This window comes from Myotis davidii, unplaced genomic scaffold (genome assembly GCF_000327345.1).
Source record: "Myotis davidii unplaced genomic scaffold, ASM32734v1 scaffold64, whole genome shotgun sequence".
Lineage (NCBI taxonomy): Eukaryota > Metazoa > Chordata > Mammalia > Chiroptera > Vespertilionidae > Myotis > Myotis davidii.
This window is the reverse complement of record NW_006296226.1, coordinates 3,699,081-3,715,378: the sequence shown is the minus strand read 5'-3', so window position 1 is coordinate 3,715,378 and position 16,298 is coordinate 3,699,081. Positions and strand designations below refer to the sequence as shown.

The window sequence follows — 16,298 nt, the reverse complement described above, 5'->3', positions numbered from 1 at the left end:
TCAGGTATTTGAGCAAATATTATTTGTTCAGAGGAAAATTAACAGGACTCAAGATGTTATTACCAAGCTGTGCGCTCTAGCTGGAAAAGTCTTCGGGAAGACGAAAGTTATCTTCAAGTCAGTCTCATGTTTGTGAGAGAGATTCATGCACAATATAATGAAGGGTCTCCGAGCTGCCTCCCAAACTGGTGAGAGCTCTGCCTCCATGAGAGTTGCAGGGGTGTTGAGGTCATTTACCAGGCATTGGTGATATTGGATTAGGTGACTCTTTATATTCTTTTCCGTCTGGTTCTCTGCCCTCTGCAGTGATGGGGTAATGCAGTATTGGAAATTTAGTAAAAACATAAATTTAAGATGTCCTAGTAATATTGGTAATGTAATTTTCATTAGGTCAGAGATAGAGCAATACATTATTATATACTTTCTGTTTGTTTTCAAGACAGGGCCTTTCTACTTACAAGGAGCTTTGTTCTCTGGCCAGTGATCTTAGTCAGCCAGACCTGGTGTATAAATTTATGAATTTGGCAAACCATCATGCAATGTGGAACTCAAGGAAGGTAAGTTACTATCACTGGACAGTTTATTTTTTCCCCCTCCAATGCCAAATCTGTTAAATTGATGGGCAGTGACAGTTGATATGCAGTATGTTTTATAAAAGTCTGTGATTAGAGAGAGCCAAACCACCACATGGCTGCTGTTATTGATTGGTAAAGCTGGGACACCCAGTAAAATCAGGCTCAATTCAGGGGCAAGTTTGGGAGGGAGAATTTTGTGATCTTCATATATTGAATATGTTAATATTTTACTGCAGCAGATGTATCTGATCCACTTCATCATATCTTTTCAGGGTGCTGCTTTTGGTTTTAATGTAATTGCTACCAAAGCTGGAGAACAGCTGGCTCCTTTTCTGCCTCAGCTAGTTCCTCGTCTCTATCGTTACCAGTTTGATCCCAACCTTGGCATCAGACAGGCCATGACAAGTATCTGGAACGCATTGGTCACTGACAAAACAACGGCAAGTATCTCTGACTTCTTGTCTAAGGTTATGTACAGGATTTGAACCCAGTGCCCATCTTCCTTTCTTACTTTTTATACTTATTTATTTAAACAAATACAAATTCTTTTATTTCTTGTTTGCTTTCTTCTTTCAAAGTATCGAATATACTCATGACAACATTTATTTAAATTGCAAAAATGGAAATAATCTAAATGTCCACTGGGTGGCCGGGTAAAAAAATGATGGTATATTCATACAAGTGGAATACTACATATCCATAGGTTCTGTTGATGCAATGGAGAACAGGCCATGGTTCCTACATTCAGGGAGTTGACTTAGTTGAGGAGATAGACAAGGAAGCAGGCAATTACTGTGTGTGGTCTTTCTCTCTCAGTTTTCTATCATCTGGCTGCTTCTCATACTCTGTTCCACTCCTAGATATTAGGACTTCTCCACTCCAGGCTTGCCTCTGAGTACCTTTTACTCTCTCAGCTTTATCATTCTAGATGAGCTCATCATTTCAAGGGCATTTATTGTGATGGTTCCCAATCTTATATTTTTGGCCCAGACAAGACTTGTGCTCCTGACTTGCATATCTAACTGCTGCTTGACATCTTAAGTTGGGTGTTATTTCACAATACCTTAGACATAGCATGTCTAGAATAGGGCTTGGAGAAAAACAGTGTTCCACCCTGGCTGGTGTGGCTCAGTTGGGAAAGGTTGCCAGTTCGATTTCCTGTCAGGGCACATACCCAGGTTTCAGGTTTGATCCCTGGTCAGGGTGCTAATGGGAGGCAACCAGTCGATTTTTTTCTTTCTCTCTCCCTGTCCCTTTCTCTCTTTATAAAAATCAATAAAAACATACTTTAAAACAACCTTCCCTATCTGTTCTCAGTGTTCATCCATTTACCCAAGCCAGGAAACTTGCCGTCATCCTTAATTTTGTCTGTCTTACCCCCATCCCCATTTGAATCCAGGGGCACATTCTGTTGATTCTGCTTCTAGAGTGTTCCTTGAATACATTTTCTTCCTTTCTTTATTTTTTCCTTGTGAACAGGTTGTCATCTTTCTCTTTGCCTTCCTTCATTTAATTATCATTAGTAAAAGTGATTTTTAAAAAAATGCAAACTGGTTTGTGCCATTTTGGGTTAAAATCCTTTAGTGACTTCATAGTTCACTTTAAATAAATTCCATGATCCTATTACAGTCCCTGCACATGATGTGGCCCTTTCCTCTCCCTTCAGTCTGATAATAGGTTGAGTGTGTTCCTTTTCATGGTGGTAGGTACTTAGGGGTCAGCTCGAAGGATTGATGAGTTTCATTTGCTTTATGAGATTATTTGGTACCATTGGGAAGTCAAGATCTAATAGGCCAGTTGGCTTTATAGATCTGAGTTCAGGGCATGAGGCCTAATCTCTGAGTGAGTATCATCTTTGTATGAGTGAAAGTGAAGCCACAAGTGTGGATGAGATCCCTGTGGAGAATGTTTAGAGAAGTGGACATTGAAAGACTGAATCCAGGTACAATTTTTGGAAATAACAAGACTAGTTAAATGCAACTGAACTTTTCTCTTAGGTGAGCTATTTACTTCTCTTGGTTTTCTTACATATAAGTGAGGTTAAAAAAAACCTCTACAAGAGTGGAGGTGGAGAAGCTGTAAGTTTTGAGGTTCTCTGGATCAGCACAGAATCAGCCTGGCATCAGTTTGTATTACCAAATTGATGGCTATATCAAAACAAAACAGGCTTAAGAGATTAAATTTATCTTCGATTCTGAGTATTTATAACACTTCTTTATGTGCTAGACTCTGTGCAAAGTACCAGGGACGCAAAGACAACTGAGACACTGTCCCTGCCCTCAAGGTCTCAGTGTGATGGAGCAGTACAGCTAGGAGGACTGATTTGTGCTTGAGAAGATACTGTGGGAACAGAGGTAGAGTAGGCCAGTCTTTTCTGTGAAGGTGTTGCCTGATTTGAATCCTGAAGGACAAGTGTGCGTTAGTTAAGCAAGTAGGGGATGGAAGGTAGAGTAGTATGTGCCAAGAACTGGAGGTGAGATGGAATATGAGACGTTTGGCATTAGATGGGTCACAGAGGGTTTTATATTTATGTCCAGGTGATTAGACTTTATTCTCATGCATTAAGGAAATAAGAGGATCAAGTTTGCATTTTAAAATGCTCAGTCCAACAGCTTTTTAGTAACTGAAGTGGGGAAAGAATTGTAGGCTAAGAGGCCTAGAGACACACTTGCTAGGCTGTTACATACAGAAACATGGTCAGGTCTCGCAGGTCTGGTTCAGTAGTTGAGCATCGACCTATGAATCTGGAGGTCATGGTTCCATTTCTAGTCAGCATACATACCTGGGTTGCAGGCATAATCTCCAGTAGGGGTGTGCAGGAGGCAGCTGATCCATTATTCTCTCTCATCATTGATGTTTCTGTCTCTCTCTCTCTCCCTCTCCCTCTCCCTTGCCCTCTCCCTCTCTGAAATAAAAAAAATGTATTTTAAAAAAAAACCATGGCCAGGTGGCTAGAGATGAATAATTTGATTATTGATAGAATTCACATTTTTTATTTTATCCTTTTGATTTCCCTAGGTGGATAAGTACTTGAAGGAAATTCTTCAAGATTTGATAAAGAACCTTACCAGCAGTATGTGGCGAGTTCGAGAATCCAGGTACAATTTTTGGAAATAACAAGACTAGTTAAATGCAACTGAATTTTTCTCTTGACGTTTTTAAGTTTTATACTTTGGGCCAAAGGAGTAAATTAAAGCTTCTTTAAAAATATATTTCTGGTTGGGTTAGGCAGTCCATTGATATTAAACTATTTAACTCTGGTCAGTGGTTTTCTTAAGATGTCTTAGTTTTTATAAGTATGAAATTAAAGAAGTAGTAGATCATTTGTTAAATTGGTAGAAATCAAGATATATTTATATACTCTCATGACTTGGTTAGGGGAGGATTTATGTACGCATGTTAATTTATATTTATTAAGTGCCTGCTATATACTTGGCAGAGTGCTAAGTACACTGGTAATTAAAAAATGATGTATCATCTCGAAGAGATTGTATTATAGTTGTGGGAAACAGACATTGGATGACTGTAAATGCCATATGTCTGTGGTATATTTGAGTCACCAAAGAGAAACTGGTCATTGCTGTCTTGAGGTGGGGTAGAGTAAGGACTTAGAAATACAGGCAGAATGCATATTCTTTTTTGATACGAATGTTTCACAGTAAAATTTTGAGCTTTCTTGATCATGTATTTGAAACCAAATTGTTTATTTTCAGCTGTTTAGCTCTGAATGACTTACTAAGAGGAAGACCCCTAGATGACATCATTGATAAACTTCCAGAAATTTGGGAAACTCTTTTTAGAGTACAAGATGACATAAAGGTAAAAATCTGCCTTTATTTATAGAATAGCTTAAACTGAAATCATTAAAATATGTATAATTATATATTTAAAAATTCAATATCCAGAGTATTTTTAAAGACTGCGAGTTCTTCCTATATTTCCTGGGAATTCTAAATTTTAGATATTTTGGTATTTTACCATTAAAATTAGGCATTTCAGCCTGGCTTGTGTGGCTCAGTAGTGGAGCATCGACCCATGACCCAGATATAAACTGAATTGACTTTTTAAAAAAGATGGCCATTGCTTGAGCTTCTTTTAATAGAGATGTCATGATGCTATTGATTAGGGACAAATAAGAGTTTAGAAATGATCCAGAATAACTCTACTTTGATAAGTTTCATAAATTGGATCAGCCATTCCTAAATGGCATGACTAGTTCCTCTGCATTTTTCCTGGGAAATCTAAATTTTAGATATTTTGATATTTTACCATTAAAATTAGGCATTTCAGCCTGGCTTGTGTGGCTCAGTAGTGGAGCATCGACCCATGACCCAGGAGGTCACTGTTCAATTCCTGGTCACATGCCTGGGTTGTGGGCTCAATCCCCAGTAGAGGGCATGCAGGAAGTAGCCAATCAGTGATCCTCTTTCATCATTGATGTTTAATTCTTCTCCTCGTCTCCCTTTCTTTCTTTTAAATCAATAAAAACATATTTATTTTAAAAAAAGGCATTTCAGTTTTGCCTTTCTTTCTGTCTATTTATTAGAGATATTTTAAAAGTTTTTTAGAATCCTCATAGAGATCTTTAAGTTTGTTTTTATAATATATTTAGTTTCTAAACTGTTATATTTAATAGCCATATTGTTGTAAGGTCAAAATAGATCATACCTAATTTTTAAAAAAAGTATATATGGCATGGAAATATGTTTCTTGATGGGCAAAGAGCCTAAAGAGGCACTGTTCTTTGCCTAGAATTGAAGTAGGACTTTTCACACTAACCTGTGTAGACCTAGAGGCAGTTATTATGCATTGTGGAAGGAAACTAACCTTTATAATGCCAAACTTTTCTCTTTTTTAGGAATCTGTACGAAAAGCAGCAGAACTAGCTCTGAAAACTCTGAGCAAGGTAAGAATTCTTATCTTATATGGGGGGGGTGAAATGGGGCAGGGTTCTAGTGACTTAGCAGAACCATAATAATGACTTATTTTTTATCAGATAAAATGACATTTAATTGCAGTGTAATTGGTATCATGTTATAGTTCACTGTTCTTACAATGAATGTGAAGCTGGGTGCTATTGCACTAGAACACCTATTAGTATATCTCACTGGTCTTTTTAAATGGTGAGCTTTTTTTGGTCTTTATATAAAGTCTGACTTTTATTTGACCGTGAAGAGCATGTTACTCATTTAGATTAAGCAACATCTGTCTTTTCTCTTTACTACTGCTGTGTTTTATATGTTAATCTGCCTTTCATTTTTATGAAGTTGGCAAGCTCTTTGAAACTAGTTTCCCACTTGAACTTGATTTTATGGTATATCAGAGATTAATACATTCTGGGTCATGTTGTTAAATATTTTCTTAGAAATTTTCTCATTTTATCTTTAGTGGTTTCCTATTTCACAAATTGGAAGGCCAAAGCTTAGAAAATAAAGTACATTACCAAATTTTCCATTTAGTTATTGCAGACATAGGACTCAATCCCAGTTCTCCTTCTTCTGTTTCTTTCTGTAGTGTCATAGACAGTGGATTCACTCATCCTTTTCTATGGATGTGGGAAGTAGGAAGTGTTGGGTGAGAGGTCAGTTTCACTAATTTCTATACTCTTTGTGTGTGAGGTTTGTGTGAAAATGTGTGACCCTGCCAAAGGAGCAGCTGGCCAGAGAACCATCGCTGCCCTTCTGCCTTGCCTTCTGGACAAAGGAATGATGAGTCCTGTGACAGAAGTTCGAGCCCTCAGGTGTGAATCAGTTGATGAAATGAATATACTGGATTTACTTAGTTCTGTGAATGTTTCGATTTGAAAGTGTGGAAAATGAGATGAGGAAAACCCAAGGTAACCCAAGAAAGAGCATTTAGTAAAAAGCCTAGAATATATTTGCAAAAACATTCTCTTGGGAACCTTGCTTTTGACCAGCATTTTGCCATTTGGCCTCACCCTTGTGAAGAGTGTTTTTTAAAAAATTTTCATTGGCCTCTGTGCCCAGCAAGCACATTTTCCTGTTAGGCCATGAGTCCTTGGGAGCTTGCTTGCTGGTTGTACCATCTAGTAATATTGCAGAGCTTACTAGTTTTAAAATAAACTTTACCACTTGCAGTAATTAAATATTAAAAGAATACACTCACATTTAGATACATATGGCGATTTTAAGTTGAAATTAACAGAATGATTCTAGTTTGTATTCTTTGGTTTATTTTTAAACTAGAATACTATTTAGGAACTTTATTCCATTTTTATTTCACTCTTTAAATTGGACCAAATTGATAGTACTGGCAGTATTCATAGTTGATGAGGCAAAGTTCTTTTAGGAGTGATAAAATTAGGACGTCATCATTTTGCTGTCCTCAGTGAAATAATCTAGGTATTGATTTTTTTGTGGCTTCCAAATCCACTGGTAAAAGGCTGATGGGGAACTTTATAATGGATGGTTCAGTCTAACCCAGCCGTGGGCAAACCACGGCCCGTTTGAAATGAATAAAACTAAAAAAAAAAAAAAGACCGTACCCTTTTATGTAATGATGTTTACTTTGAATTTATATTAGTTCACACAAACACTCCATCCATGCTTTTGTTCCGGCCCTCCGGTCCAGTTTAAGAACCCATTGTGGCCCTCGAGTCAAAAAGTTTGCCCACCCCTGGACCAAACTGGAATTCACCATCACTCTTTTTTTTTTTTTTTTTTTTTTTTTCACCATCACTCTTAACAGCACAAACAAGGAGCAGACATGTGCCTGTGATGTGCTGGGGCAGGACACGTAAACAACACCTATGAAAGATTCTTTTTTTAAAAAATTGAACCTGAACTTGATTGAGCCTGCAGATCTACGTAAGAGACAGAGGAACATGTTAAGTGACACCATCAGGATATAGTCAATGCGGACAAATAAATTATTTAGAAACAGAGAAGGAAAGTCACTATTAAAAAGATTCAAGAACTGTAGCAAATTGCCACGTGTGGATGGGCCCTGGGTTCGATTTCAACAAACTCAAACACAGTTGTGAAACAGGGGAGTTTGGATATTAGGTGACATGAAAAAAATTAATATTTTTGAGTGTGAATTACTGTTTTGATTAAGATTAAAGTGTCCTTGTCTGTTTGTGATACATACTGAAGTTTAGTGAGAGAATATGCTTCAAAATAATACAGTGGCAGGGGAGAGAGGATGTCCTTCAAAATAATACAGTGGCAGAGGGAAGAGTATGTCTGTGTGTATTATGGTAGAGGTGTAAATGAAGTGAAGTTGGCCAAAGATTGCCAATTGTTGATCTGGGTGGAGAATACATAGAATTTAACTTACAATTTTCTCTACTTTCATATATGTGTGAAAATATGTATAATACAAAGTAAAAGCAAAAAATAGTGTAAGACCAGGATCTATAACCAACTGAGTATATTCTTAAATGCAATACATTGCAAAACATCCCCATGATTAGATTTGTAGGGCTTATTATTAGTATTGTTAAAAGGACTGTGTTTTCTGTGTGTCTGTAGCATTAACACTCTTGTGAAGATCAGCAAAAGTGCAGGAGCCATGTTGAAACCACATGCACCAAAACTCATCCCAGCTCTGCTAGAATCCTTAAGTGTATTAGAACCCCAGGTTCTCAATTATTTGAGTCTCCGGGCTACAGACCAAGAAAAGGTGAGTTGACAACACAGATGTTTAGGTAAGTGTCGTGAAAGAGGAGCCCTGTGAAGGTCTGGGGCCCATCTGAACAGTCCTTCCATTGTCCTTAGACAAACTGCATGCCCTGAACGGTACTTCACCACTCTTGATACAGCTCAGTCACTGTAACCACAGGGATGCCCTTTTTCAGGGTGGGTAGGGACAGGGCTCATATGCTGTTCTGTGAGTCAGATGAAAATGACACTTCCATCCAAAAAATGCATTAACATTTAACACAGTTTTTGTCCGTTTTTTATTTTTTTATTTTTTTAGGGGTTGGGTCTATACTCTCAGAATCCTTTTATGGGTCACTCACTCCTACCCTACAAGTAAAGAGAATTTGTATCTAGACTTTGGCATAGTCTAAAATTACTCTGCTTTTTAGATATACTGAGATTTTAAAAAATTAGAGTTCTAAATATTACAGATGAAACATATTTATTATGAAAAATGAAAACTATACAAAGAATATAAAGTAATTCCCTGGGAGTCTTCTTTCCCCTACGAGCACAGTATTATTTCCTGAGGAGTACCCACTCTTGACAGTTTCCCGTGTCTTAAAATTCTTTTGTAGTCATAGGCTATAAAACCAAACATACTAATCTTAAAATAGAATCAGACTATGAATGTTGTTCTGCAGCTTGCTTTTTGTAATCAACAAGATACCATGTTTGTAGATATCGATCTATTACATTCTTTTTAATTCATGCCTAGTATTCCACAATGAGACGATTTTGAATTTTTGTAGGAGAGATTTTGTGGCATCAAACATTATGAATGTTCTATTTCCTCCATATCTTAAAGCCAACATTGAATGATATCAATCTGATAAGCAAGAATCATTGTTCTAATTTACACTTTCTGATTATTAGTGTTGTCCATTTTCTTTTCATACTATATTAGCTATTTTTATTTTTTCTATGAATTGTGTGTTTCTATTCCATGCCTGTTTTTGTACTTGACTTACTTATGTTTTTCCATTTGTCTTTATTTATTAGGACAGAGTGCCATGTAGATTGTAAATGTTTTTTCTCAGTTGACTATTTGATTTTTAACTTGCCTATGCTATGTAATAACTTACTGTCTTTTCCCTGTTTCTTCTCCATTCTTTTAGCAGTAGTCTTGCCCCTTCCCAACCTTGTAGGTATTGAGAATTAGGAAATATAAATTCTATTCCAGACTTTTCAGCTTTGGGCAAGTCACTGCCTTATTTTTCTTATTTATTATGTCCAGATAGTGTTAACCTCTCCTACAGCATAGCTATTAGGCTAAAATGCCATTGTAAATGAGAAGGCCCTTTACAAAGTTCAAGCAATAAATGTATGAATTTTCTTGTTGCTTAGACACATTTTTTAAAAACCTTAGGTGGAAATTTACTTAGTCTATTCCTTTACTTAGTAGATGGTGAACCTGAGGCTCAAGTAGGCTGGATGACTTGCTCAGAGCCTTACATGTTAATTTCTGAGGGCCGTTAATTTCTAAATATTGTCTGAATTTCTCACCTGTAGTGAGATGCTGCCTCTACAGGTAAATGGTTGAATGTAGGTCAAAAGGAATTAGAATTGGACTTATGTTTGACTTTGTTATGTATATTATCTTTCAAGAGTCTTCAATTTGGCATAAAGCCCTTTTATGGGAGTGTGTAGAGGTTCTTTGTTAATTGAATGTGCTGAGTGACTTCAGTTTCTGTTCTCAGGCTGCGATGGATAGTGCTCGACTCAGTGCTGCCAAATCCTCTCCCATGATGGAAACAATCAACATGGTCAGTGCCTAATGTAATGAGAGAGTTTAAGTGTGTTTGCTTACCTTAGAGTGTAATTGTTCAAAATTTCTAGGTTACATTAAATGAAATAGAAATTTAAGGGAGAGTCAAACAGCTATTGTGACTTCAGTTTTTTCTTAGTATAGTTCTTTCTTCTTTTGTATTACTAAATGGAATAAATGATTTTTCAAATACTAGAATCCATTAGTCCAGAGTTGTGTTAGAGGAGAACAATATTACTAAAATATTTCTGTATAGATCTAGGTATCCTTTGTCCTACTTAGCAAGATTCAGATTTTTGTTGCTACCTGAGCATGGGCTTTGGGAAGACCTGGGGCGGTGTAGGCGGGACTTACTCAGTGAAGCAGGCAGCATAAAGGCAGGGGAAGAGACCTGAGCAGTATTGATAGGTTTTTTTTTAGTCATAGGAAGGGATTTGCAAAAAAGAACTGCTTAGCACCGAAGTTCTAAGTTCCTGGATTCTTAGATTAGGAGTCGCTAAGGTCACTAAAGTTGTCTCTGTTGTGCATACCCTGGAGTGGTTAGCCCAGAGCTCATGAGCGACTGGAAATAATTTTGCTAAGCAGATCACAAGCCTGGACAGAAGGAGATATTTTTTACGGTTTACTGAGAGACCGGCCAAAGTTTGGTCTAAGGATGTTACTTCTTAATTGGATTATTGGGAGGAAAAGAAAACTTAAATAGGAATAGTTAGCAAACACCTTATAGGTGTGCTCTTTAATAACAGAATATACTTCATTGCATTGTAAAAAATATAGTGAAGCAAATCTGCTAAGAAATCAACTTTAATAAGATGAATTGGTAGGGCAGACCCACTGAAGACCAGTTTTAATGTAGGTCCTTATACTAAACATGGACTGACAGAGGAAGTAGGTCCAGCAAGATCCTTTCGTGTTGGATAATCATTATTAATTTTCTCCTTTAGAAAGTCAGTGTTTTTCATTATTTCTGTTATGTTTATAATGCTGAACCACCGATGAATGGTTTTTGTTTATAGTACAATGATGGTTTTTACATTGAAATTGGAGCAAAATCAAACTAGCGATTTTTCAACTTCATGTCAAATTTAGTGGGTACATATTTGATTGACATGGGCAGTTTTTAATTGAAGGTGTGGTATGGGCTTTATTGTCTAAGGTTAACTTTATATTTATTCTTTTCCAAAAGTGCCTGCAATATCTTGATGTGTCGGTGCTGGGTGAGCTAGTTCCTAGATTATGTGAATTGATCAGAAGTGGTGTAGGTCTTGGAACTAAGGTACGTAAGTGTATTTTTCACAAGAGTAATTCTCATTTGTTTAGGCCACAAAAATATAATAGCCACATGTTTGAAATACATTTTTTTTAATAAAACCCAATATTTTAGGTTAACCAGTTTGTTTTTATGGTTGCATTAATAAATTAAGACATGTAACTAATTTAGGAAATGACATGTGACTTAATATTGTCCTTTTTAGTGGAGTCATTTCTGTCCCCCAGGTGCTGTGTACATGCCCTCTGGGTTCTCATTCATTATCACTTATTAATGGGAATGCTCATCCATTAATAAGTTATCAGGTGTGGTTATTTTTAGGTGGGGATTAGCATTTTCACAGCACTCAGCAGGTGTTTGGATAGGAAAATGTCTTTCCAAGATTTTTCAAAGATCAGACCCTACCCCCACACTCTAAAAACAAGCAAGTCACATTTTTTTTTCCTCCTGACAAAATTAACACTTGCTTGCCTTTTAAAACTTTAGCATTTATAGATCAGGGGCAAGTTAAAATTTGTCCTAAGCTTACCACCCCGAGATCATTGCTGTTAATACTTCCTAGTGTTTCCTTCCAGCTGCTTATTCTTGCATGTGTCTTCCACAGCGTCCTCTTTAATGGTCATATGATATTCTGCTGTGTGGCTGTCACATCATTTCTTTCTTTCTTTATTTGTACATCATTTCTTTTAATCCATCAAGGAACATCTGATTTGTTTTCAGCTTTTTCGATATTAAACAAAGCATGTTATGAATGTCTTGGGACACATGTGAAGCTATTTCTATGGTTAAATTTCTAGAACTGGAAATGTCAGAACAAGGATGGACAAGATGACATATGTTGCCCTCCCAAAATATTGAATCAGTTTTCTTTCTTTTTTGGAAAAAAAAATTTTTTTGTTATTGATTTTTAGAGAGAGAGGAAGGGAAAGGGGGAGAGAGATAGAAACATCGATGAGAGAGAAACATCGATCGGCTACCTCCTGCACACCTCCTACGGGGATTGAGCCCGCAACCTGAGCATATGCCTTGACCAGGAATCGAACTGGCGACCTCCCGGTGGATGATGCTCAAACAACTGAGCCACACTGGCCAGGGCTAGTTGCAGTGTATGAGAGCACCCATTTTCCTCCTGGAGGTTTTGAAAAAAAATCTCTGCATGGCTAATTTAAAATAAGAGTTTTCCTCTTTCCAGATGGATTCATGGAGGGGCTGTTAGACTTTGTATATTTTATTTTTAAATCTTCGACACCCACCTAAAACAAAGGGTTTCAGAGTGCTGTGACCATCAAATTTAGACCTTTGCCTTTGTAACCCTGTAGGGAGGCTGTGCCAGTGTCATTGTGTCATTAACTACTCAGTGTCCCCAGGACCTAACACCTTACTCAGGTGAGTTTGTCAAAACTGTGCGTAGTGATATTTTTCTATGGTCATGTCTTGTGTGACAAGATTTAAAAAAAATAATTATTATTATCATTCTGACATGCTTGTGATCCTGTATACTTTTTCTCCCTCTTCCTTTATCTCTTTGTTGCAGGAGTAAAGGATGATCAATTTTAGCAAGTTTTATAAGTGTTTGATTATTTCTCAGTGGTATAAGAAGGTGAAAGTATCTGTCATCCTGTAGGATTTGTTTACTGTATAGCTCATTATACATCAGCAATTTTCTCATCTTACAGTGGCCCCTAGGCGGGCCTAATGAACTTTTTGTACCTAGCTTTCATTTTTTCAACTTCCTTCACAATATTTTAGACACAGATGAATTTTAAATTTTATATCAGGCAAATGGACATTACAAATATAATATACAAGGACTCTAAACTACCCTGGAATAAATCAGGTATTAATTGCAGGGTTAAGTTTGTTTTGGTTCTGGGGACAGAGCAAACCATTTGGTCAACCAAGTGCCAGATTTTTCTCCTTTATTTCTGATAGGTAAACTTATGAGTGCTTTACTTAGTGGCCTGACAGATCGAAACAGTGTAATTCAGAAATCCTGTGCATTTGCTATGGGCCATTTAGTTCGGGTGAGTTGAATTTCTTACCTAGTTAAGTAATTATACTTAGATAATTATACAGAAATGACAGTATTGTTTCTTTTTCAGACCTCACGGGATAGCAGCACCGAGAAACTCCTGCAGAAGCTCAATAGCTGGTATATGGAGAAAGATGGTACCTTTTAAATATTTATATTATTTTAAATTCAGATGTTAACAATCTAATCTTATTTTATGTGCTTTGCTAAGAACATTTCTAATTTATTTTACTGTGGTCCAGATTGAGCAATAGTCTATTTAGATTAGTTACCCTTAAAGACAGTATCATAAGGATTGTGTTTTTTTTCTGCTTCTCTTCAGAACCCATCTACAAGACCTCTTGTGCTTTGACTATTCATGCTATTGGACGCTATAGCCCTGACGTATTGAAGAACCATGCCAAAGAAGTTCTGCCTTTGGCATTTCTAGGCATGCATGAGATTTCTGACGAGGAGAAATCAGAAAAGGAAGAATGTAACTTATGGACTGAAGTGTGGCAGGAGAATGTACCTGGTTAGTAAACAGTACCTATGAGTTAAACCTATTTCTTAAGAATCACAGCTGGAGTTTTTACTCATATTTTTCATTCATAAACTCCTGTAGCTCCTTTCCCAGGACCTTAATAGCATGTGTCCCGTTTGCTTTTGAGCCTCTATCCAATTGCTGAGTTCTCAAGGTTGGCGGTCAGAGCTCTTCTCTTTCCTCTCTCATTGCTGCCCCCGTGCAAGAGTAGGAACGCTGTCCCAGAAGAGTAGAGTTTTACTTACTTTAATTGAGAGTGAAGAGTGATTTTATGTTGCCTTAGAGCATTATTTAGAGTAGTGCTTCTCAAACCACCCTCCTTTTTTTTTTTAACTTGGACACACGCACATCAATGGAATGAGGACTATTGGCATGATGCCCTCATGTACATACCCAAGTACATGAAGTCCTGCGGTTGTAGAGATATATCACAACACCACCTGCTTTCTCTCCCTATTACGGCGTGGCATAATGTAACCATTAAGAATCACTGCTTTAGACTGTGGTTACTGACTTTTTCAGACTTAGGAAAGAAAAAGCAGTAATTTATTTTAATTTTAATTTCTTGGTCACTTAAAAGTTGCTTTAATTTTACCGTTTGTAACCTAGGTTCCTTTGGTGGCATTCGGTTATACCTGCAGGAGTTGATTGCTATTACCCAGAAGGCTTTACAGTCTCAGTCCTGGAAAATGAAAGCCCAGGGTGCAATTGCCATGGCATCAATTGCAAAACAAACCAGCTCCCTAGTACCTCCATATCTGGGAATGATACTGACCGCATTACTGCAAGGCCTCGCTGGAAGAACGTGGGCAGGAAAGGTAAAGGAACCACTCACGCCCCATTAAATCTAACGTATCCTTAAAGGGTGATGACTTTGTCTTTCATTTCTTACAAAAATTAGAATCTGGTTTTGTGAGATATCAGATGGATTGTTTTTGTGAACCAGATTTTCAAAGTGCCACCCATGTGTCCTGAATACTGCATAATAATGCTGGAGATTGATTTTTTACTTATCATGTTTAGCTTTTTAAGATAAGTTTTAAACCAGTGACCTCATGCACAGATCAGGATTGGGCATATGTGAAATTGAATAGCAAGGCAGGCTGTCCAAACCTGGACCTGAGGATGCTCATCTCTGGGCCTATGAATGAGTAACAGTCATTTTTTGTACAAGGGCAGTAGTAGTATACTTACAGTGAGCACTCAGCAGGGAAAATGAGATTGTGGCAGCATGAAACAATCTATTTGATGCTGTAAACGTCAGTGTTGGCCAGTGCAGTACCAGAGAAGAAGAGCTGGGTTAGGAGCAGATTAGTTCTAACTCCATTGTCCACACTTCTGCCTGTGTGACCTTGGGCAAGTCAGCTCTCTAGGCTTTATGAAATGGAGAGAAAGGCAGTTCTGCATCTATGGGTGTACTTATTAAACAGCAAGAGCCTAAAGATAAGATGACTCTGGTTGATTTTTATTGTCACAGTTACGAAATTGTAGTCATAGTGCAAAGAATGTAAATGACAAATATGTGTGTAATAGTATTCTCTCATTTTTCAACCCTTTAGGAAGAACTGCTGAAAGCCATTGCCTGTGTGGTGACAGCTTGCAGGTAAATGTTCTGTTAGTGAAGATGCCATTTCTTAAACTGAACCCGAGAGTGGCAGCCTTTATTAACTGTTGTGACGCTTTTGTATGGGTCCTGTAGTGAAGAGCTGGAAAAGCCTGTGCCAAATCAACCCAGCACAAATGAAATTCTCCAAGCTGTTCTCAAGGAGTGCTGCAAAGAGAACCCCAAATACAAAATTGTAGCAATCAGCTGTGCAGGAGATGTCTTGAAGGCCACCAAAGAAGACAGATTCCAGGAGTTTTCTGACATTGTCATACCTCTCATCAAGAAGGTAATGACCACCTGTATCCTCTCAGGTCTGGTTTCTACTTCAAAAATGAAAAAGAAAAGATTTTTCTGTGTTCTGTTTGCATATTTTATTATAGGATTAGTGTAGCTGCAGATAGCAGAAAATCATTGCCCTCATGGTCCACAGTGTAGCTACATTCCAGACAGGTGATGACAAAGCTGAAGAAAGAATGAAGGATCAAAGTAGGCATGTCAGTGCTTTCTTAAGGAGAGTTCCTGGAAATGCTGCCTGGCATTTTCACTTCTATCCCGTTGGCCAGTACTTAGCTGAAATCTGGCTGCAGATGCATTCTCGGTGTCCATTAGTCCTTCATGGGAGAAGGGGACAGTGGTTAGCTTTATTTTATTTATATACTAGAGGCCCGGTGCACAAAAATTTGTGCACTTGCGGGGGCGGGGGGGTCCCCTTAGCACGGCCTGTGCCCTCTCGCAGTCTGGGACCCCTTGGGTGATGACCACCTGCTGGCTTAGGCCTGCTCCCTCGGGGGGGATTGGGCCTAAGCTGGCAGTCAGACATCCCACTGGCAGCCCGGCAGCCCTTGGGGGATGTCCACTTG

General features: G+C 37.8%; 1 protein-coding gene across 1 annotated transcript in view; it reads left to right on the top strand.

Moving 5' to 3' along the window:
- KIAA0368 (KIAA0368 ortholog) overlaps positions 1 to 16,298 on the top strand; it is an 87,374-nt gene that overhangs the window by 58,125 nt on the left and 12,951 nt on the right. Inside the window, exons 29-44 of the mRNA XM_006771227.2 lie at positions 440 to 557; positions 848 to 1,015; positions 3,594 to 3,673; positions 4,289 to 4,394; positions 5,434 to 5,481; positions 6,194 to 6,315; positions 8,069 to 8,219; positions 9,940 to 10,005; positions 11,194 to 11,283; positions 12,597 to 12,663; positions 13,210 to 13,301; positions 13,380 to 13,446; positions 13,632 to 13,823; positions 14,442 to 14,650; positions 15,392 to 15,435; positions 15,532 to 15,724. Coding sequence (XP_006771290.1) covers positions 440 to 557; positions 848 to 1,015; positions 3,594 to 3,673; positions 4,289 to 4,394; positions 5,434 to 5,481; positions 6,194 to 6,315; positions 8,069 to 8,219; positions 9,940 to 10,005; positions 11,194 to 11,283; positions 12,597 to 12,663; positions 13,210 to 13,301; positions 13,380 to 13,446; positions 13,632 to 13,823; positions 14,442 to 14,650; positions 15,392 to 15,435; positions 15,532 to 15,724 — 1,813 coding nt within the window. The remainder of the gene's footprint in view (positions 1 to 439; positions 558 to 847; positions 1,016 to 3,593; positions 3,674 to 4,288; positions 4,395 to 5,433; positions 5,482 to 6,193; positions 6,316 to 8,068; positions 8,220 to 9,939; positions 10,006 to 11,193; positions 11,284 to 12,596; positions 12,664 to 13,209; positions 13,302 to 13,379; positions 13,447 to 13,631; positions 13,824 to 14,441; positions 14,651 to 15,391; positions 15,436 to 15,531; positions 15,725 to 16,298) is intronic.